Source organism: Nicrophorus vespilloides, unplaced genomic scaffold (genome assembly GCF_001412225.1).
Source record: "Nicrophorus vespilloides isolate i.1.1-1 unplaced genomic scaffold, Nicve_v1.0, whole genome shotgun sequence".
In the NCBI taxonomy this organism is placed as follows: domain Eukaryota; kingdom Metazoa; phylum Arthropoda; class Insecta; order Coleoptera; family Silphidae; genus Nicrophorus; species Nicrophorus vespilloides.
The window spans coordinates 609-24,768 of record NW_017097942.1 but is presented as its reverse complement, the minus strand read 5'-3'; the positions used below and the strand labels follow the sequence as shown (position 1 = coordinate 24,768).

Sequence of the window (24,160 nt, the reverse complement as noted above, 5' to 3'; positions counted from 1 at the left end):
CATCACTAGAAGAGATAGTCAGCATATCAGATCTATGTCCTGAAGATAATGATTCTTCACAAGTAAAATTAGTCTCAACTTCGCAACTTGATTTTTTCCCTTTGACAATATAATCAGTGATTAAACTTTGCTATTTTTGTTTGTACAATTCCTTATATCCAAAAATTCAATTCTGAATGCTCGTTCAGAATTATCATCTTTTTCGATGAAATGGTTTGCCAATTTGTGTTAAAACGTGTCAAAAATAGCCTAAAATAGTTATTTAAAAAAATGCTTCTTGAAATAAAAACCGCATAAAAAGAGAACCAATTTTTTGATATGATACAATAACCGACTTTACAAAATATACGATTTTCAAATTTAAACTTTTCTACAAAACGAAGATTTAGTTCCATTTACATAAAGGATTTACAATTACGCTGTATTCAGTGTGCCTTGGAACAAAGAGATGTTGAGATGAAATGAAGTTTGTGTGCGAGTGCTATTGAGAGAGAGAAAGATAAAAGTTGGATGAAAATATGATTTATTTGTTTGGGGGATAATAATCCTTCCATCCATCCATCCGCATCTCATCTTCAATCCTTTCTCTCTCCGGTAGCGAAGAGCCAATTATCCGGCCTGTCATTAAGCCATCCACCGGTATCGTATTTAGAACAAAACTCGGTAGCGAAAACTAATTTCGACCGGGGATGAATCGAATTGCGATGATGATGGAAAGCGTGACTAATTATTTGCGAAAACGGCGAAAGATCCAAAGGAACGGATCGAAAAGAAAAATAAATGCATTATTAATAGGATGAAGAGGGATAAAGGATGTTTTGAAATGGAGATGTGGGGTAAGGAGGAGAGAGAAGAGATAAGCGATCGGATCGTGCGACGCCGCAACAGCCACCGCCGATCTCCCTTATGTAAATTCCTTGATCGTAGCGGTGGAAAACTGGCAAAGAGTAAGTTAGGTAAGGTAGTGCAGGCAGTATGGAGAGTAATTATAAAGTGGCGAGTGTCCTTTGGCATCGTATCAGATGGCCACTCGATAATTGACTCATTACATTATGGAGAGCGTTCTCTAGGTGTGCAACTAGTAAAAAACTTCTCGCCGTTAAGATAAGAAAGGAGATGAAGAGGACGAAGAAGCTGTTGTTCGACCGCCGCTCTTTGTGCTTCCTCTTCTCTTTTTTTTAACTTTGCTTCAACTTTTTCAACTCCTTTCGAGCTGTACCTACTACAACTACTACTTCTACTAAAGCCACCACCGCAAACTACTACAACTATACGACGACGACAGCCTTGTTACCGTGCTCAGGTGGAACACGATAATGCAAGATAATGCGAAGAATACACGAAGAGCAGAGTGCAGGCGGGAAAAGATAACGCGCGGCGGCGGCGGCGGTGCAAACTATTTTTTGAACGTTCCAGATCACGGGCATTGATCAAATACCGACTAATCTGCGATCGCCGCTGTATAAATCTCGTTGGAAAACGGGAAAACAAGAAAACCAACAGCGACTCAAACCGTAGGAAGAAGTACAAGAAGTAGAAGAAGACACACACAAAACGGACGATCTTCCACCTCTAACGAGCCTTTCGATACACATCTCGGAATCTTATCAAATTCAAACTATAATTATCTTCACTGCAATTAAACATTTAAACACCATAGAAAATATAGAAATATTAAAGAATTTAATTAAGATAATTATTAGCAATTAGACTTTGCAATAATTTATTGAAATCAATGTGAATAAAATTAAAAGAAAAAAATATACAATTGAAACTATTAATTGTATATTTTTTTCTTTTAATTTTCTAAAGGATTAATTTTTGACTAAAAGTAAGAAGTCAAAGTAGTTGCAAATTTTGTATTCGAAATTATTATCAAATTGTAAATAGTTTGGATAGTAACTATTTTGGATTAGCGACTAGCTAGGACTCAGACACTGACTTTTTAGGAGTCCTAAATCTCCTTGTATTACCTAAACATCCTAACTTTTCCTAATCATTAAGTGATTAGGCAGATTTACATATTCTAAGTCTTAATGACTTACATACATAAACATGTATAAAACAAAATATAAACAATAATAATTATACATAACAATACATTTACTTCAAATTGAATGAAAAGTAGTATTGATTTATTGAAATTTGTAATGTAATGTATTTGATGCAATTTTCACAATGAAAGAATGAAAAAAAGATATTTATAATTAACATCTTTATTAATTAATTTATGCATATTCATTATTTTTTATGAATTAATAAAAATTTTACTTTTCAATCAAATAAAAAAATGACTTTAATTTCTTATTAATATATGAAAATGTTAATTTTATTGGTCTATAATTATTGGTCTATTAAGGACCAAAAAGCTATTGAATTTTTTGATTATTTTTGTAAAATTAAAACGGGAAAACAAGAAAACCAACAGCGACTCAAACCGAAGGAAGAAGTGGAAGAAGACTCACACACAAAACGGACGATCTTCCACCTCTAACGAGCCTTTCGATACACATCTCCGAATCTTATCAAATTCAAACTGTAATTATCTTCACCACAATTGCAAATTCAACATTGAAACACCATAGAAATTTCAAGAATTTAATTAAGATAATTATTAACAATTAGACTAATGAAAATTAAATTATCAATTTTGCTTGAAATTAACATTAATATTGAAATCAATGTGAAGCAAAACTTAATAGTTACAATTAATATTTGATTAAAAGTAAGAACTAAAAGTTTGTATTCGAAATTATTATCAAATTGTAAATAATTTGTTTGCAAATTTCAATGAAAATTGATTATGAACAAAACGTTATCAAAATATGTGATATGCTTTAATAAATATTTATCATGTTTCACAATCGTTTGATATTTGTTGTGCAAAAACGTTTAGAGCAGAGGTTCTCAAACTTTTTTTGTGTCGTAGACCCCTTGCCATGTTTTTCGGTTTTTCTTTATAATTATTAAGATCTTTGCTCTGAGACTGTGCGTATGCTTGTAACAAGATGATATATCATTATGTGGAGGTTTTTACAAGTTCAGTGTATGTTGAGATCTGGTCTATATCGAAATCCCGACAACCATAATCCCGACTATATCGAAATCCCGACAGTGTCGTTTATTATTATAATGTATACAATAACATTTTTAAATTATTCCGAAACGTAGTCACCATCTATTATTGTTTAACTATCATTTAATATTAATAACAATAAATTATTATGAATAATTCAATGAAATCAAATACAATAAATAACAACAATTAATAATCTCAACTCCCCCCCGTTATATTCTAGAAATAAAAAAAAACTCGAGCGATGAATTTTTTAAAATTATCTTTATTATAATACATAAATGAATAAAATAAATATAATGAAACACTATGAGCTATTCCGCGAAGATAACTCATTAATGTTCTGTTTTGTCGATCATTTACAATAAAAGACACTGTCGGGATTTCGATACTGTCGGGATTTTGATACAGTCCGGATTATGGTTGTCGGGATTTCGAATGTCGGTGTTTCGATACAGTAGGGATTTCGATACAGTCGGAATTTCGAACGTCGGGATTTTGATATAGACCACTTTGGGAATCACTGGTTTAGAGGAAATGATAAATTATTGAAAAATGATTTGTTTTCACTTTCTTTTGTTCCAAGGCACACTCGAACCTATAGTTAAATTTTCATGACACACTTGAAGCTACAGTTAAATTTTTGATAGATACTTAAGCACTTTGGTTTTTTGGTTTTTTGGTAAAACATAATATAAACAATAATAATTATACATAACAATACATTTACTTCAAATTGAATGAAAAGTAGTATTGATTTATTGCAATTTGTAATGTAATGTATTTGATGCAATTTTCACAATGAAAGAATGAAAGAAAGAAATTTATAATTAACATCTTTATTAATTAAATTATGCATATTCATTATTTTTATGAATTAATAAAAATTTTACTTTTCAATCAAATAAAAAAAATGATTTTAATTTCTTATTAATATATGAAAATATTAATTTTATTGGTCTATAATTATTGGTCTATTAACCAAAAAAGCTATTGAATTTTTTTGTAAAATTAAACTAATTTTTCACACTCGAACTTGTAGTTAAATTTTCATGAAACACTTGAAGCTACAGTTAAACTTTTGATAGATACTTAAGCACTTGGGTTTTTCGTGAAATTTTCATTATTTATGAAGTGCAGGAAATGTTTTGTAATGAAATATCAAAATCAGTGTGTTATCTCGGTTGTAATGAATGTAACTGGATAGTTTTATGAATATTGCAAACGATATGGTAAATAATGTAAATCGTTTTTGCTCGGATGGAAATGCAGAATACACTAAGTACTATCATGCGTTTGTCATCTGCAGAAGCATAAGCAGAAGCAATAGCGGAGGTGCAGAAGAGGAATTAAAAAGTCTCCCGTTCGTTTGATTTTCCTCGAAGGTTGAGCCCCTTTGCACCGCATAACTGCTCGACGACGGAATTAAAAGAATGTATTACAGTTTAACATTTAATCCAAATGTTGATCGGACAGGCGGCTATGCCACGACGACGACGATGCTACACGCTTGTCTACTTCTTGCTCTTTGCTTCTAGAGACTCTTGCGCTTCTGGTTCTTCCTCCTTGTCTTCTGCCGCCGCCGCCGCCACCGCCGCCGCTTCTGGCCTCGGCTTATTTATGGCAGTGCGTAGATGTACAGTATCGAACCGAGCCGTGCACTTGTGTTGTTGCATTCCATATAAATTATGGCCATTGTGCTAAATAATTTATGTCAAACGCTCTTAAGCTCTTCAACAACGACCGCAACAACAACAACAACAGCAACAAAAAATCTAACTTTCCGGTCAAATCCCATTCGCACAAACGCATCTATTTCAATAATACACAAATATTATCAAATTTAAACTTTGTTTAAAAATATAAACAATCTGTATGAAAATTTATGATGAACTTATTATATTTTCTTTTATGATGTCTGGATTAATTATTGCAAATTTCAATGAAAAGTTATTAATTATAAATTTAAGTCATTTAGAATCTCAATTTATGTTGAACTAATTCAAAACGTTTCTAATTAAATTTCTGCATTAATAATTTATTGAAATCAATGTGAATAAAATTAAAAGAAAAAAATATACAATTGAAACTATTAATTGTATATTTTTTTCTTTTAATTAATTTTTGACTAAAAGTAAGAAGTAAAAGTAGTTGCAAAATTTGTATTCGAAATTATTATCAAATCGTAAATAGTTTGTTTATTTTGTTTGCAAATTTCAATGAAAATTGATTATAAACAAAACGTTATCAAAATATATGATATGCTTTAATAAATATTTATCATGTTTCAAAATATAAACAATCTGTATGAAAATTTATACTTATACAAAAATATTAATAATTATAAATAGTTTTCTTTTATGGATTCTGGATTAATTATTGCAAATTTCAATGAAAATTTATTAATTACAAGTTTAAGTCATTTAGAATCTCAATTTATGTTGAACTAATTCAAAACGTTTCTAATTAATTTTCTGCATTAATAATACAATTCTTACAAATTTTGTAATCATAAATGAATGTGTACGAAAATATGAATTAATGCATTAAAATAATCAAAATATTTTGATAAAATGCACTTAAAAGGCGAGAAGAAGAAATACGTGTTCAATTAGTTTGTTGTGGGGTCAATTTTTCTTTCATTTTGACACCCAAATTACTGCGAAACGTCTGAAGCTACAAATTTAACACCACGAACCTTTCATTCCTCAAATATTCAGCTTAGATTTCCATTTTAAATTGTCTTTCTACGATTTATACTTTACGATTAATTTAGGAAAATGCAAAGACACCGCTTTTTAAAGGTTCGTTTTTTGTTCTTTTATTTTTGACACCCAAATTACAGCAAAATAATCAAAATATTTTGAAAAAATGTCAATAATCTATAGAATATTTTTCAACTTATATAATTAGGAATTTATTGTTTAAATTATGTGCTCATTTACAATACTGTCGTGTCTCGGGATTCAAATATCTCTGGACACTGTGGAATATCTCGTAGTTGTGTAGTTGTGGAGTTCTAGTGGAGTTTTTAAGGAATGCTAGAGATGAAGTTATAACTTCTATGTCTAGATTCCAGTTCCTAGATTTGTTGCTAGGGTTTTTATGAGTCTAACTAGGATTCGTGAGAACTCTGCACTAAGACTAAAACTATCTCGGATTAGCGACTAGCTAGGACTCAGACACTGACTTTTTAGGAGTCCTAAATCTCCTTATATTACCTAAACATCCTAACTTTTCCTAATCATTAAGTGATTAGGCAGATTTACATATTCTCAGTCTTAATGACTTACATACATAAACATGTATAAAACAATAAGGGCTAACATAATATAAACAATATTAATTATACATAACATAACAATACATTTACTTCAAATTGAATGAAAAGTAGTATTGATTTATTGCAATTTATAATGAAATGTATTTGATGCAATTTTCGCAATGAAAGAATGAAATTTATAATTAACATCTTTATTAATTAATTTATGCATACTCATTATTTTTATGAATTAATAAAAATTTTACTTTTCAATCAAATAAAAAAATGATTTTAATTTCTTATTAATATATGAAAATGTTAATTTTATTGGTCTATTAAAGACCAAAAAGCTATTGAATTTTTTGATTATTTTTGTAAAATTAAACTACTTTTCTTTTTTCTACATACTTGTAACAAATTTTTAACTTTATTTCACATTCTATGAATTTTTTTTAATATATATTTCAGTATAGAAACTATAGAATTCATGTATAAATTTGAAAGAAGCAACGAAATGTTTTGATTTTTTTAACAATTTTTATTCGCACATTAAGGACCAAAAATCTATTGAATTTTTTGATTATTTTTGTAAAATTAAACTACTTTTCTTTTTTCTACTTACTTGTAACAAATGTTTAACTTTATTTCACTTTTTCTGAATTTGTTTTATATATATATTTCAGTATAGAAAGTATAGAATTCATGAATTAGTTTGAAAAAAGCAACGTAAACTTTTAATTTTTTTAACAATTTTTGAATTTCTGATTATTTTTGTAAAATTAAAGTATTTTCTTTATTTTTACATATTTGTAACAAATTTTTAACTTTATTTCACATTCTATGAATTTTTTTATATATATTTCAGTATAGAAACTATAGAATTCATGTATAAATTTGAAAGAAGCAACGAAATGTTTTGATTTTTTTAACAATTTTTATTCGCACATTAAGGACCAAAAAGCTATTGAATTTTTTGATTATTTTTGTAAAATTAAACTAATTTTATTTTTTCTACATACTTGTTACAAATGTTTAACTTTATTTTACTTTTTCTGAATTTGTTTTATATATATTTCAGTATAGAAAGTATAGAATTCATGAATTAGTTTGAAAAAAGAACGTAAACTTTCATTTTTTTTTTTTAAATTTTTGAATTTCTGATTATTTTTTGTAAAATTAAACTACTTTTCTTTTCTCTACATTCTTGTAACACATTTTCAACTTTTGATTATTTAACAATTTTTATTCGCTCATTTACGACCAAAAAGCTACCGAATTTTTGATAAATTTTGTAAAATTAAAGTAATTTCTTTATTTTTACATACTTGTAACAAATTTTTAACTTTATTTCACACATTTTTTATATATTTCAGTATAGAAATAATGAATTAATTTAAAAAACAATACATTTACTAAATTAAACTACTTTTCTTTTTTCTACATACTTGTAACACATTTTCAACTTTTGATTATTTAACAATTTTTATTCGCTCATTTACGACCAAAAAGCTACTGAATTTTGGATTAATTTTGTAAAATTAAAGTATTTTCTTTATTTTTACATACTTGTAACAAATTTTTAACTTTATTTCACACATTTTTTATATATTTCAGTATAGAAATAATGAATTAATTTAAAAAAGGAACGAAAACTTTTGATTATGTAACCATTTTTATTAACCAATTTAGAACCAAAGCGACCAAAATTGATGATTGAGTAACGATCATTTGGGGTATGGCTGGATGATTCGTTCGATTTGCAGAAGTCCATCAACGTCATCTGCAATGAATAGCACGTTTATAATAAAAGAAATGTATTAAAGTTTCGTTTTTGTACATACTTTCGTATAGAAAGATGAGCTCTTCCAAGGTAGAGCAATTGATTCCAGAACTAATGCAGTAACCCAAATCGTCGCGAAATATCCTATAATGCTTAACGTTTTCAAGCGATTTCACGGACAAAGCGAAAGGATACTTCTTCTCGCATTTCCTCACCAAAAACGTGCCAACATCCTTCTTCATGAGAATCTCATCGCTCATCTCGCGACTCACGTTTCCAAAATACCATCTACATAATAAAAAAAAAAAAAAAAACGGTTGTATATTTAGTAAAATCGAATGTTTTTTGTATAGTTTACGGTTTGTAGTTGAGAAGGGATTCCTGCTCGACGATGGCGCCATCTATGTACCCGATGAGTGAGCTGGTGAGGTTCTTAGCTCTGCACTGCCCCAGCTCGTTGCGCATCGTTATCTCCACCTCGAGGATGTCGTCCGGCGAATGCTGCAGGTCTCCGGTATATCTTCGATCGACTCGGAAGAATCTCGTGTTCTTTCGAACGGCGTTCGGTAGTGTACAGTAGACATTCTGCTCGACCTCTGCGGGAATAGATTAGCCCTTTTTTTTCGCGCGACGTAAACACACAAAACTCACTTCTTTCTAAAGTCTCGATTTGTTTCTTCAAACAGCAGAACATCGTCGTCGGACGCACACCCAGAAAATGCGTACAGTTTTTATTTTTTATTACTCGAAAATGTATTGATAATAACAGTGATAAGATTAGATTACTGGAGCATCTACGAGACGGAAACACGGATTTGCATTAATCCAGTTCATTCTTAGTCATCAGATCAATTCTGCAATTTCCATCGAAGATTTAATTAAAATCTTCAATTATTACCGATAATATTAACATTGAAATTCTCGAAACTAAACGACAAATTTATTAACTTTATTTGATTATTGTTATTTAGATAAAATAATTATAGAGAATTTTAGTGACAAATTCGAAATTCATCATACATTTCCAGCAATAATTAATTAATCTTTATAATTAAGATCTAGATTTTGATTGTGTATTAATTTTGTGTTATAAATTTAATTTTTTTTTAATTGTTCATTTCAGTAATTACATTACAAAGTGTGACTGTGGTGAAGAAAAAACTATCCTCGTTTTGCTGGTGGATTGTGAGAGAAACGGAAGGAAAAAATATATTGTGTAAATTACAAAAAAAAAACGGGTATTATCACGGTTGGGGCGTCAATTTACTATTACAGATCAATTCTGCAATTTCCATCGAAGGTTTAATTTAATTCTTCAACTATTACCGATAATATTAACATTGAAATTCTCGCAACGAAACGACAAATTTATTAACTTTATTTGATGATGCACTTGATTATTGTTATTTAGATAAAATAATTATAGAGAATTTTAGTGACAAATTCGAAATTCATCATACATTTCCAGCAAAAATTAATTCATCTTTATAATTAAGATCTAGATTTTGATTGTGTATTAATTTTGTGGTATAAATTTAATTTTTTTTTAATTGTTCATTTATGTAATTACATTACATTTTTCGCGTTGCGTTCCGAGAAAACTATCCTCGTTTCGCTGGTGGATTGTGAAGGAGATGAAAGGAAAAAATATATTGTGTAAATTACAAAAAAAAACGTGTATTATCACGGTTGGGGCATCAATTTACTATTACAGATCAATTCTGCAAATTTCCATCGAAGATTTAATTAAATTCTTCAACTATTACCGATAATATTAATATGAAATTCTCGAAACGAAACGACAAATTTATTAACTTTATTTGATGATGCACTTGATTATTGTTATTTAGATAAAATAATTATAGAGAATTTTAGTGACAAATTCGAAATTCATCATACATTTCCAACAATAATTAATTAATTTTTATAATTAAGATCTATATTTTGATTGTGTATTAATTTTGTGGTATAAATTTAATTTTTTTTTAATTGTTCATTTATGTAATTACATTACAAAGTGTGACTGTGGTGAATAATTGGTTTTAGAGTTGCAATTCGAAATGGGAAAGGAAGACCAACGCGTGTTTCGCTGGTGGATTGTGAGAGAAAAAAGAAGGAAAAAAAGATATTGTGTAAATTATAAAAAAAAACGGGTATTATTACAGTTGGGGCGTCAATTTACTATTACAGATCAATTCTGCAATTTCCATTGAAGATTTAATTAAATTCTTCAATTATTACTGATAATATTAACATGAAATTCTCGAAACGAAACGACAAATTTATTAACTTTATTTGATGATGCACTTGATTATTGTTATTTAAATAAAATAATTATAACAGAATTTTAGTGACAAATTCGAAATTCATCATACATTTCCAGCAAAAATTAATTAATCTTTATAATTAGGATCTAGATTTTGATTGCGTATTAATTTTGTGTTATAAATTTATTTTTTTTAATTGTTCATTTCAGTAATTACATTACAAAGTGTGACTGTGGCGAATAATTGGTTTTAGAGTTGCAATTCGAAATGGGAAAGGAAGACCAACGCGTGTTTCGCTGGTGGATTGTGAGAGAAAAAAAGAAGGAAAAAAGTGTATTGTGTAAATTATAAAAAAAAGGGTATTATCACGGTTGGGGCGTCAATTTACTATTACATATCAATTCTGCAATTTCCATCGAAGATTTAATTTAATTTTTCAACTATTACCCATAATATTAACATTGAAATTCTCGAACGAAACGACAAATTTATTAACTTTATTTGATGATGCACAAATATTGTTATTTAAATAAAATAATTATAGAGAATTTTAGTGACAAATTCGAAATTCATCATACATTTCCAGCAAAAATTAATTAATTTTTATAATTAAGATCTAGATTTTGATTGTGTATTAATTTTGTGGTATAAATTTAATTTTTTTAATTGTTCATTTATGTAATTACATTACAAAGTGTGACTGTGGTGAAGAAAAAACTATCCTCGTTTCGCTGGTGGATTGTGAGAGAAACGGAAGGAAAAAATATATTGTGTAAATTATAAAAAAAAAACGGGTATTATCACGGTTGGGGCGTCAATTTACTATTACAGATCAATTCTGCAATTTCCATCGAAGATTTAATTTAATTCTTCAACTATTACCGATAATATTAACATTGAAATTCTCGAAACGAAACGACAAATTTATTAACTTTATTTGATGATGCACTTGATTATTGTTATTTAGATAAAATAATTATAAGAGAATTTTAGTGACAAATTCGAAATTCATCATACATTTCCAGCAAAAATTAATTAATCTTTATAATTAAGATCTAGATTTTGATTGTGTATTAATTTTGTGTTATAAATTTAATTTTTTTTTTTTAATTGTTCATTTATGTAATTACATTACAAAGTGTGACTTTGGTGAATAATTGGTTTTAGAGTTGCAATTCAAAATGGGAAAGGTAGACCAACGCGTCTTTCGCTGGTGGATTGTGAGAGAAAAAAGAAGGAAAAAAAGATATTGTGTAAATTATAAAAAAACGGGTATTATTACAGTTGGGGCGTCAATTTACTATTACAGATCAATTCTGCAATTTCCATCGAAGATTTAATTTAATTCTTCAACTATTACCAACAATATTAACATTGAAATTCTCGAAACGAAACGACAAATTTATTAACTTTATTTGATGATGCACTTGATTATTGTTATTTAGATAAAATAATTATAGAGAATTTTAATGACAAATTCGAAATTCATCATATATTTCCAGCAAAAAATTAATTAATTTTTATAATTAAGATCTAGATTTTGATTGTGTATTAATTTTGTGTTATAAATTTATTTTTTTTTAATTGTTCATTTCAGTAATTACATTACAAAGTGTGACTGTGGTGAATAATTGGTTTTAGAGTTGCAATTCGAAATGGGAAAGGAAGACCAACGCGTGTTTCGCTGGTGGATTGTTAGAGAAAAAAGAAGGAAAAAAAGATATTGCGTAAATCATAAAAAAAAAACGTGTATTATCACGGTTGGGGCGTCAATTTACCATTGCAGAATAATGATGGAATTATGTTGGATGGATGTGCCGAATGTGTGCCAATAATAACAACGTTAAAATACGGTTTTGTGTGTGTGTGTGTAGTTGAATTGTGTAGGCAAGAGTGGATTGGATAATGATGTGATCACCATCACGATCAAAGTTTTGCACGAACGCGCACTTTTTTCTTTCATTCTTTCTTTCTATCTTCGTTCGCTGTTTTCTTACAATTATTTGGAATCGTTGAAAAAGGGAGAAGAATCATCGAATAAAGATGAAGATATATATATTATATAGTAGATAGATAGTGAAGTGATCGAAAAAGCGGTGCAGATTTCTTGCGCGGCGCGAGATTTGTATTGAATGCGATTTTTACCGAGAAGCGGGGATTAAAAATGCATAAGCTACAAATCGCTAATTAACAATGGGCCATAAAGCGACGTGTAATGACGTGCAAAAAGTCGAAAAGGGAATGCTCGTAACCTGGATATTCGATCGTAAATCAACCCGGTCGACTTTGTCGGCTGCGGCGCTCGAATGGCTCATTGTGTATTAATTTTAATACACGGATTCTGGAAGGATTCTTTTCTCTCTTTGCTCTCTGTTATACTCTTTCTCTTCATCTCGTTTTCATTCCCAAGAGTGCGTGTGCGTGCGTTATTGATGGATGGACAGATGTTGCCGAAGAGATGTCTCGTGGATGTCGGAGCGAAAAGAAGAAAGAAGTATACTTGAGATAGAGAGTGAGAGAAAGGGTGAGGTCGGTTCTCGTTGTCCACACATTAGCGGTCGTGTACATGACAAGGAACAAAGCCAGAAATAAATTGGACATCCCGAGCGAACAGCGAACACATTTTTATAACCGTATCAGATAGGAAAGCGCAGCATTAATCATCGGCCCTTTCGCCCATCTCGTAGGCCAAACAACTCTATAAAACATAACGCACTTCCTAGGTCTGCACTTAAAAGGCGAGAAGAAGAAATACGTGTTCAATTAATTTTTTGAGAGGTCAATTTTTCTTTCATTTTGACACCGACATTACAGTCAAAGATCTGAAGCTACAAATTTAATACCACAAACCTTTCATTCCTGAAATATTTAGTTTAAATTTCCTTTAATAATTGTCTTTCTACGATTTATACTTTTCGATTAATTTACGAAAATGTGAAGACACTGTCTTTAAAATGTTCATTTTTCTTCTTTCATTTTTTGATACGCAATTTACAGCCAAATTCCCGAAGATACAAAGATTATACTATAAACCTTTCATTCCCCAAATATTCAGCTTACATTTACATTTTAAATTGTCTTTCTACGATTTATACTTTTCGATTAATTTAAGAAAATGCAAAGACACTACTTTTTAAAAATTCATTTTTCGTTCTTTCATTTTTGATACGCAAATTACAGCCAAATGCCCAAAGATACAAAGATTATACTATAAACCTTTTATTCCTCATATATTCAGCTTACATTTCCATTTTTAATTGTCTTTCTACGATTTATACTTTTCGATTAATTTAAGAAAATGCAAAGACGCTATATTTTAAAGGTTCGTTTTTCGTTCATTCATTTTTGATACGCAAATTACAGCCATATGCCCAAAGATACAAAGATTATACTACAAACCTTTTAATCCTCATATATTCAGCTTACATTTCCATTTTTAATTGTCTTTCTACGATTTATACTTTTCGAGTAATTTATGAAAATGTGAAGACACTGCTTTTTCAGGGTATGTTTTTCGTTCTTTCATATTTGTCACGCAAATTACAGCCAAACGCTTGCAGATACAAAGATAACACTACAACCTTTTCATTCCTCAAAAATTCAGCTTACATTTCCATTTTTAATTGTCTTTCTACGATTTATACTTTTCGAGTAATTTACGTAATTTACGTAAAGACACTGAGGTGTTAATTTTTCGTTCCTTGAAGCCAAACGCCTGCAGATACAACTATATCACCATACCCATTTTATTCTTCATGTATTCAGCTTCAATATCTAATATTCCTTTTTTGTACTTTTCGAGTAATTCACTAAAAATGTGAAGACACTGCTGCGCGCATAACAGATAGCCTAATCCACGAGAATTCTTCGTCGTTAATCACTCGCAACTTGTATGAAATGTCTATGCATTTGTTGGAGTCGTGTGTGTGTGTGAAAGACAGAGACTATGAGTATTTTCTGTTTGTAGCCAGAGTTTTAGCATTCGCTTAATTAAATGGGCTCCAAATGCAGTTTAAACACGTCGGGTGGGTGATGAAATGTTGCCGTGTGCAGAAAATAAAAAGAAAAGAAAAAGAAAAACACAGACGAACAGTAAATTTCCTCCGCGATTATGAAAATGCCTCCATGTGTGTCTGTATGTGTTTGTACCGCGAAACATGCACGAAGCGGCGCAAGTGTTATGTAAATGGTGAAATTTATTCGACTGAATAAAATTAAACTTAATTAAATTATGTTTTGTCTCCGTTTGGGACGAAGCCCACACTTCTTCCCATAATAATAATAATAATATATCCATCTTCATCCATCCAGTCTTTATACATCTCACCACAATAAAATTCATCATCAACTTGATGATGATGTGAATATATTTGTAATGATGGAAACGAAGAGATGATGAGTGTATTTCGCAATCGGCAATAAACCATAATGGATGCAACATTAATAATCGAAATAAAGTCATAAATTAATGGCCCAATTAGGAGCGTAAAACGATTTCGAACCATTTCCATTATGGGAATATTTATTATCTCTAGCCCATTAAAAATTCATAACGAGATAAATCTAAAATGAGAAATAATAATAAAAAAAAATGATGAAACTTTAACGTTAATTTAACATAAATTCAAATTAACGCCAAAATCTCAGCAAGAATTATTTCAGTAATTGACACCGCATTAAATCAAAAACGTGCAGTTAATTAATCACTTCTTTAAAATTTAATATATAATTAGATCAGTTTTTTCTTCTTCTTCAATTGAATTGAATAATTATAAAATGTTAATTAAATTCATGAATTTTTATTCAATTTCAGGTCAAAATAGGATTACAAGATAAATTTCACGATAGAAAAATGTGAGTGAATTTAAAGTAATGAATTTATTGATCAATTTTCGACTAAATTTTACTTTATTTCTTATTAAACTTTTCAAAAACATTTATATATTAGTTAAAAACAAATAATCTATTTTATTTACAATATTTCAATATAATTTTATAGTGATGTTTAATAATAATTAGAAGTTACTGATCAATTTGATCCTTAATTTTCGTTATTTCAACATCAACTTTAGTCATTTTTGTATGTGTTTGAAAATTTAGAAATTTTCATATAAATTTTACATTTTTTTTATAATTTTTTGATATTTTTTTGTATCAAAAATCGTATATAATAATAACTAGAAGTTACTGATCAATTCGATCTTTAATTTTTGTTATTTCAACTTCATTTTTAAGAAATTTTGTTTGAAGTTAGAAAATTTAGAAATTTTCAAATAAATTTTACATTTTCTTTGTAATTTTTTGATATTTTTTGTCAAAAAAGTGTTTAATAATAATTAGAAATTACTGATCAATTCGATCTTTAATTTTCGTTATTTCAACTTCATTTTTAAGAAATTTTGTTTGAAGTTTGAAAATTTAAAAATTTTCAAATAAATTTTACAATTTTTTTTATAATTTTTTTGATATTTTTTTTTATCAAAAATCGTATATAATAATAATTAGAAGTTACTGATCAATTCGATCCTTAATTTTCATTATTTCAACATCATTTTTAACTGTTTTTTTGTATGTGTTTAAAAATTTAGAAATTTTCAAATAAATTTTACCTTTTTTTATTGTTTTTTTATTTTTTTTTGTCAAAAAAGTGTTTAATTATAATTAAAAGTTACTGATCAATTCAATTCTCAATTTACGTTATTTCCACATCAATTTTAGTAATTTTTGTATGTATTTGAAAATTTTTAAATTATATTTTTTTGTCAAAATAATTGTTTAATAATAATTCGAAATTACTGATCAATTAGATCTTTAATTTTCGATATTTGAACATCATTTTAAAGAACTTTAACTAATTTTGTACCTGTTTGAAAATTGTAAAATTTGTGTTGAAATTTATTGAAAATGTTGATGCATGTCTCGTTAATAACTGTTATACATATATAAAAGAGCGATGCGCATCGAATAAATTAGATTTTTTGCAATTTGCATCCGTGACATGCACATCTCGTTAATTAATTTTAGAAGAAAAAAAAAGTAAATAAATAAAATTTAAATATAAAAAACCGTGGCATAATTGCGCGATAGTAGTTGTGTTATGCATACGATCGAGTCACGGCGAATTTTATCGTCAGTTGGATCATTTGAAAGAGTGAGAAAATTGAATATTCTTGAGTCGCCGCTGCTGCTGCCATCTAAATATAATTTATAAATTACAAAAAATTAAAATATTAATTACCGTTTCGCGGTAAATGTCAAGGATGCGCGAGAGCTCCACATATAAATTATTATAATACGGTTTTTCGATGCGCGTATAAATCGCGCTGAACCTTGGTGGTATTGAGACAAAGGATGATGTTGAGATGAGATGACGTATTTAATCTAGTTAATAAGAGATGGGTATAAATTATACGGAGGAGGCCGTAAATATGTTTGGGATGAAATAAAAGAAATAAAAGAAAAGACTTATTGATTACAAAGACATAACTGACTTAATAATGTAATTATAGGCCGTTACGGGCTTATTTGGAATTTGTGCGCCTCGCGAAAAAAGGAAATAATTACAAAGAAATTTTTGCTGCCGCCGCCGCCGTCCTCATCATCTTCGTCGTCGTGCGCTCTAATGTATTTATTGAACTCGAAAACGGCGTCGTCACCTTTTTGCTTCGTCTTCCTCCTCCCTACTTCTTCTTCGGCAGAGGCGAAGAAGTTGAAGTCCAGCAGAAGGAGCAAGAGGAGGTGACAAGAAGGCACGATCGAAAACACGGCACATTTAAATCGAGAGAAGTAGAAAAGACAGAAGGAAACGAAAGAAAGAAAGCCGTAATCCAAGCGATCGCATTCACACGAACCGCGCGCGCGTTTATTTGGAATCGGCATAAATCACCGACGTACCAGCATACCTATATTGGATGAAAGACGAGGATTAATAGCTGAGGATTTTCGTTAAGAAAAGGATCTCAATGGATCGATAGAAATAAATAATAAGTGATGAGAAGAGAAGAGAAGAGAAGAGAGTGCGAGTCGGCTATGGGAACGCAGAAACAGCAGAAGAACAGGAGTGCATTGGAAATAAATAAATAAATAAATAAATAAAAGAAAATGCGGATTTTGTTTCTGCTTTTGCCGTAATTAGAAAGCAATAAAATTTCAGAGTGTATCATTACATATTTATTGCCTTTTACTAGTAGTAGCAGTAGTAGTTGTAGTGATCTCTCGCCGATTATAACTGTCTCATCCTCTTGAAGAGTTCTTCTATCGCGAATGCGAACATCAGAGAAAATGCATCTACATTTCTTTTTTCTTATTTCTTTTTATTCACAATACAAAATAAATATAAAGTAAATCGAGATGATGAGATGATTTCGGTTCGAGATGAAAGAGAGGTTTGCGGCTTCGGCTGGATGAAGATAATGTTTCTATTGATCGGCGGAATCCAGAATCCGTGTAGGACTGCACCGAAACCATAAATCACGGCTAAGAGAAGAGAAGAGAAGAGTTCTTCTTCGCCGGTTCGCAAGAATAACTTTCATAATCGCAGCTCCCCGGAACCTATTTCACCTTGATTATCGGTCGCAATTCTCTCTTCTCTCCACAACACGACTCGTTATGTCACCATATAGCTGTAGCTCTGGGGATTGTTTATGTATTAAAACTTGTGCGGTGAGCGCGCGCGAGACACGAATCGAATTCAATTTTGTTGAACTCTCAAAATTCTTATCCTTTCGACCTCTTTCTTCTCACTTTCTGCACACCTTCAAAATTTAACTATTTTCACATTTATACTTTAAATTATTCACAGAAAAACATATATCGTACATTGATTTACATATAAATGAATCCATATTAACCGTAATTTTTAAACTTATTACCATAATTTGGCAAAAATATTGACAAAAAATGAATTATTTTATGGGTTGCCGCCATAAAATTACATATGTATTTATTTCAAAAAACATATTTTATTCAATTTATGATTCTGGAATTAATAATTACGTACGTATTTTTATTCGCTTTAAATATTTGTATGTAAATTAATGTTAAATAAAGAGAAACGAAAAGATTTTGTAAATTTATGAATACTATAACTAATCATTAAATTATTGTTTTTTTTGGTTACGTAATCATATACTTACGTTATAGAAATGTGTAAAGGTTGTGTGATGCGCAGGGCCGGATCAATCCGGTCTCAATCCGGCACTGGTAAAAATTGCCTTATATAATTACGAAAATTGACGAATCATCGCGAAACGTCACGATTAATGAGCTACAGCTGCGAACACAGTGTTTCTAAAACGTGTAAACAAAAACGAAACGTCAGTGAACACCTGCGTGATGACTCATCTGCACCTGCGAATCTCAAACATTCGAACAAATCAACGAATAATTATTATGCTTAATTTCTAATTTATTGAAAGCAAAATTTAATAAAAAACGTAAAATTATATAGATTATTTCGGAAATATTTAAAATTTTATAAAATATTGAATTACGAAATTTATATAATAAAAGTTTGTCAAGTTTAAAGTAAACAAATTAAGAAAATTAAATGAAAAGAAAAAAAAATAATTGAAAATTTTACTTCTATTTGAATTGAGAATAAGAAAATTAGTTGGTTTTGTCCAAATCTGAATTGTTTGAATACCGAAACCATTAATTCTCCATGGTAATTAATGTACAATTTCTTAATACGTTTTTGAACTTGTAATGAGAATCTAGGGTTAATATTTATAAATTAAGAATTCAAACTTAATTTAATACATTTTTTTTTACATTTTACACGCTTACTGTTTTGTAATATTAGATATTTTTAAATGTAATCGTTTTACGGAAACACCCGATCTACGACACGATGAATCACAGTGGTTCTAAAACGTTTAAACAAAACAAAAACGCGCTGCGATGAATCATGTGCAGGTGCGAACGTTAAATCAATCCTTATATGGGCATGAGAGTGAGTGCGTTTTGCACACCTGCATTAGAGATAAGAAAGTAATAAAAAATGAGCGATTATTATGAAAATGCGTTTTGTTACAAATTTATTGAAATATTTCAAATGATCGTAAATCAAAATCAAACATTATTTAAAGAAAAATTTAATTAAAAGTTTAAATATGTCTTTTCTTTTAAATCTATGTTTTCTATTTTAATGTAATTACTTTTAGTTTAATAATTTTCATTATATTTCTTTGCAAATGATGTATTTAAAAATAAACTGCTCATCAAATTCAATGAAATTTTAAATACAAATGGAAATTCAAGTTCTTTCATTATATTTTCAGTATTATAATTACTTTCTAATATTATTTTCGGTAGATTATTTTAATTAAAACTACTCTATTGTTTTTTCTTCACTAAATATTGCAATTTTACTATACTTTAATCTTATTTGTTTCTTTTCTATAAGATTTCACTTTTGATTCTCAAATTTTTCTTAAAATTCTTCATTTTAATGGAAATGATTTATAGATTTTTCTTCAATATTTGTGTTCATGAATTTTAGATAAATTAAAGTGAACATTGATTTCAGTAAACACTGATTTTTCAATTTATGTAGATTTTCATTCAATATTTGTATTCATTATTTAATGTAACTTCATTAATTTTCAAATAATTACACTGATTTTTCAATAAAACCTCTCAGCTGTCAAATTGTTTTTTTTTTGGGGGGTTGTCAACACTTTACTGCACAAATGGCGGCAAACTCAAATCAAGCGTTAATTTAGATAAATAATTTTTGGTAAGAAATTAATTGTATATTTAAATCAAATTTGTAATACATTTTTATGCAAAAAAAAATGTAAAAAAAAAAAATGTCGAAAAATTAAGAAAAATACAGATTAACTAGGATATGTGAATAAAAGCTGTGAATTATTATTAAATTAAGTAGTAAGATTTGATAATTAGTAACTAATGAATATAAGAATTAAAACGACTTGTAGTTAGAAAAATATTAAAATTATTATTCAATTAGGACATAAAATTAAAGAAGCAATTAATTATCAGTAAAAATTTACTAAATTATCTCAAATTCAAAGTTATTTTTCTTAAACGTCTATTTCAATGGATGCAGGGTCGGACTCTGGGGAACGCACTGAACCTGGTTTCAATCCGGCACTGGTAAAAATTGCCTCATATAATTACGAAAATCGACGAATCGTCGCGAAATGTCACGATTAACCCAGCTGCAGCTGCGAACGCTGAATCACAGTGTTTCTAAAACGTGTAAACAAAAACGAAACGTCAGTGAACACCTGCATGATGTCATCTGCACCTGCGAATCTCAAACGTACGAACAAATCAGCAAATAATTATTACGTAAAAAAACGTAAAATTATATAGATTATTTCGGAAATATTTAAACTTTTCAAAATACTGAATTACCAAATTTTTATAATAAAAATTGCGTGTCAAAAATGAAAGAACGAAAAATGAACATTTAAAAAGCAGTGTCTTCACATTTTCGCAAATTAATCGAAAAGTATAAATCGTAGAAAGACAATTAAAAATGGAAATGTAAACTGAATATTTGAGGAATGAAAAGGTTGTAGTATTATCTTTGTATCTGTAAGCGTTTGGTTGTAATTTGGGTGTCAAATATTAAAGAACGAAAAAAGAACCTTTAAAAACCAATGTGAAGTTTCGTAAATTACTCGAAAAGTATAAATCGTTAAAGGTGATTTGAACGTGGAAATGAAAGCTGAAATTTTGTTGAATAAAATGTGTATAAACCATAAGCGTCTGACTGTAATTTCCTGTCGAAATAGATGCAATAAAATGGAAAGCGTTTGAACTACATTATTTAATCATTGTCAAGCGAAAAGAACGCTTAATCACAAACAACATTGAGTTCCAATCAAATTTAATTAAGTTTTCAGTGCGCATCGAATCGAGCCGACAGGAAGTTGTCGTCCATTGTATCGCATTGTATTTTTCGCTTCAATTTTCACTTTGATCCGAGAGCACATGTAGAGCGGAATCAACAACAACGACAACAATCGAATGATCCAATTTCGATTTCATTCGGAAACAGGAAGCGCCAAGGCCTCCTCCTTTTCATACACATCATGCATAATATGTCGTCGCAGCGAAACAATGGAATGGGTGCGCTTTTGGGCGTACGAATCGGAGCGTGTTCATTGCATAACCATCATATTAATAATAATAATAATAATATAAAAAAAAATACAATATATTATGCATATATTCATGAAGATTTATTTATGTTTAAAAGGACTGTGCGAATCGTTGCTGCAGGGATTTCGCTCGGAGGAGAGGAGTGGAAGATGAATCTAATTGAAAATCGCTACTGCAACGTGCGAAATGCCCGAGGTTTCCTCACCGACTAATAGATTGTGTCCAGACACGAAGAAGTAGCGAAGTTTGCGCCTTCAGCGTACACACACACACTTACATATATATATATATACACGTAGACATTAAACGCGAGACCCAAAGCAAACGATAAATTTCATTCGCACTCGCCCTTTACCTCCCTTAAATCTACACAACATTAATTTCAATTCGCTTCAAAATATGAATTACAAATTGACTTAAATCATTTCACAAACATCATTCAACAATAATAATATGCGCAAATCGATGCGCATACCTTCAATAATCTTTACGTATTACAAAACTGTGAAAAGTAAATTTTGTTCATCATCATCATCTTCATCTGCGGTTATTCACTTTTTACAGTTAGCACGAATCGTGCAATCCGTTGCGAGAGCGGCCTCTTTTTAATTTGCGTACTTCTTCTCTCCGTTTAGTTAACATTTCTTTCTTTCTCGTTTTTTTCACCATCTTTATCTTCATCCATATAACCGCTCCTCTGTGTTGCGGCCACACCAAAAGAGGAGGCTATCAAGATCACGCGATCCGATTGAGATGTCAGATCTGGTTTTAAAACGCAACGCTAATATTTCGGAGATCGTGTGAAGATTTTTTTTCTTAGTAGAAAATCGGAGCGCTTTTTTTTTCCTTATACGAACACTTCACTTTACAATTATATAAGAGTTTAATTTAGTATACAGAAATAGTACATAATTATCAAATAATGATAGTTTAATTACAATTTAATTAGCAATTGAAACTAATATATGTAAGATTTGACTATATTTGTAACAAAAGTAAATTTGAATGATTATTCCTAATTGTTTGTCTTGGCCGGAAGATCTTTATGGAAATCGGTTTTAAATATGTGAGTGGATGTGAGTTAGATTTAGGAGGGATGCATTCTATGGAATGGACATGGGATGCTCGGGTATATCTGCATTGAATGTGAAGTCGGAGTTGGACTTGAGTGGAAGATGTGTGTGTGTGCTAGTGCTATGTGGATGTGGATGTGAGTGTTTGTGCGTTGTTGTTTACGATGGAATTGCCGGCCAATTAATTTGTCCATCGGGTCTCGGTCGGTAATTGCGGGCTTCCTGCTCCGGATCTCGGCTTCGAGCATAAAGCAAATGCCGATTATCGCGAACAACTGTTAGGAGGAGAGGAGATGAGCCTCGGATTTGAGACAACGATCTGCACGATAAATCCCTCCGTTGCCATCATAAATACGGGGACTCGGGGAACAATGCCGATGCCGGCCGGCCGGTGACTGAACTTCTTCTACTTATTCTCTTCTTCTCCTCATCCTCCTCCTCCTCCTTTTGTTGGTAGCTTCTTCTTCTGTTGGTAGCAGCAGCAGCAGCTTCATAGATAAATAGATGAAACGGCTACTGGAATTCCTCCTTCCTCCAGCTTCAATCTCTCTAGGATAAGTAGGACCTGATAAGGATTTGAGAATCGGCCTCGCGCGCGCCTCAACCACAGATAACATCCTGGACCAGAGCATCCCAAACAACTCAAATCAACTGTTTACATATTATATAAAGTGTACACTCTTTAAATCAAAATCAATCAGTAATTAATTTAATATCATTTTATCACGATATAAGTTTACAACTGGATTAAGAATGCGATTAAACTTATTGTCGTTTCGAGGAACTAATAGAAAAATTTCATCTAATTCTCTACACAAAACTGAAAATTCTTCAATTCAATTCATTAAGAATAAGTCCTTTTACATATATTTTTAGGTAAACTTATATCTTTGAACTTATTAGGAAAACTTCTCCAAATCTTCTACATTCTAGTTCTTTCTACAAAACTGAAAATTCCTCATTTTAAAACCTTGAAAAAAGTCCTTTTTACAGTTATTAAGTTATTTCAGTTAATATTTGAAAAATCTTCATCCTACATTGTAATTCTCTGGAATTCCTCCTTCCTCCTGCTTCAATCTCTCTAGGATAAGGATTTTAGAATCGGCCTCGCGTGCGCCTCAACCTCAGATAACATCCTGGACCAGAACACCTCAACCAATTCAAATCAACTATTTACATATTATATAGACTGTACATTCTGCTACTATTGAGAACAGAATTCTTACAACTTTTACACTCTTTAAATCAATACCAATCAACAATTAATTTAGTATCATTTTATCACGATATAACTGGATTAGGAATGCGATTAATTGGAAGTAAAGTTATTGTCGTTTCGTGGAACTAATAGAAAAATGAGTTCCTTGTGTGTACTTGAGCGCGCGCGCGTTTTCAAAAACGAACAAAAAGGAAATGTTGAAATCCACTGTTGCTGTTGTTGCTGCTGACGACATCTAGATAAGAGCTAAGATGCGCGCCTTATAAGTGGAATCGGCGTTCGCAGCCAATCGGCGGTCGCGATCTCTCAGGAATTCACCCCGACGTGGAAGGATTCTCTTCGTTTAA

At 30.1% G+C, this 24,160-nt stretch overlaps 1 protein-coding gene across 1 annotated transcript; it reads right to left on the bottom strand.

Moving 5' to 3' along the window:
• Positions 1-7,937: 7,937 nt before the first annotated feature.
• LOC108561390 (tyrosine-protein kinase STK-like) lies at positions 7,938-8,813 on the bottom strand. Its single transcript, XM_017919299.1, has 4 exons — positions 8,770-8,813; positions 8,477-8,714; positions 8,180-8,406; positions 7,938-8,118 (listed from the first exon to the last, which is right to left on the bottom strand). The coding sequence occupies exons 1-4, from the start codon at positions 8,810-8,812 to the stop codon at positions 8,063-8,065; spliced, it is 564 nt and encodes a 187-aa protein (XP_017774788.1). The 5' UTR covers position 8,813; the 3' UTR covers positions 7,938-8,062.
• Positions 8,814-24,160: the final 15,347 nt, after the last annotated feature.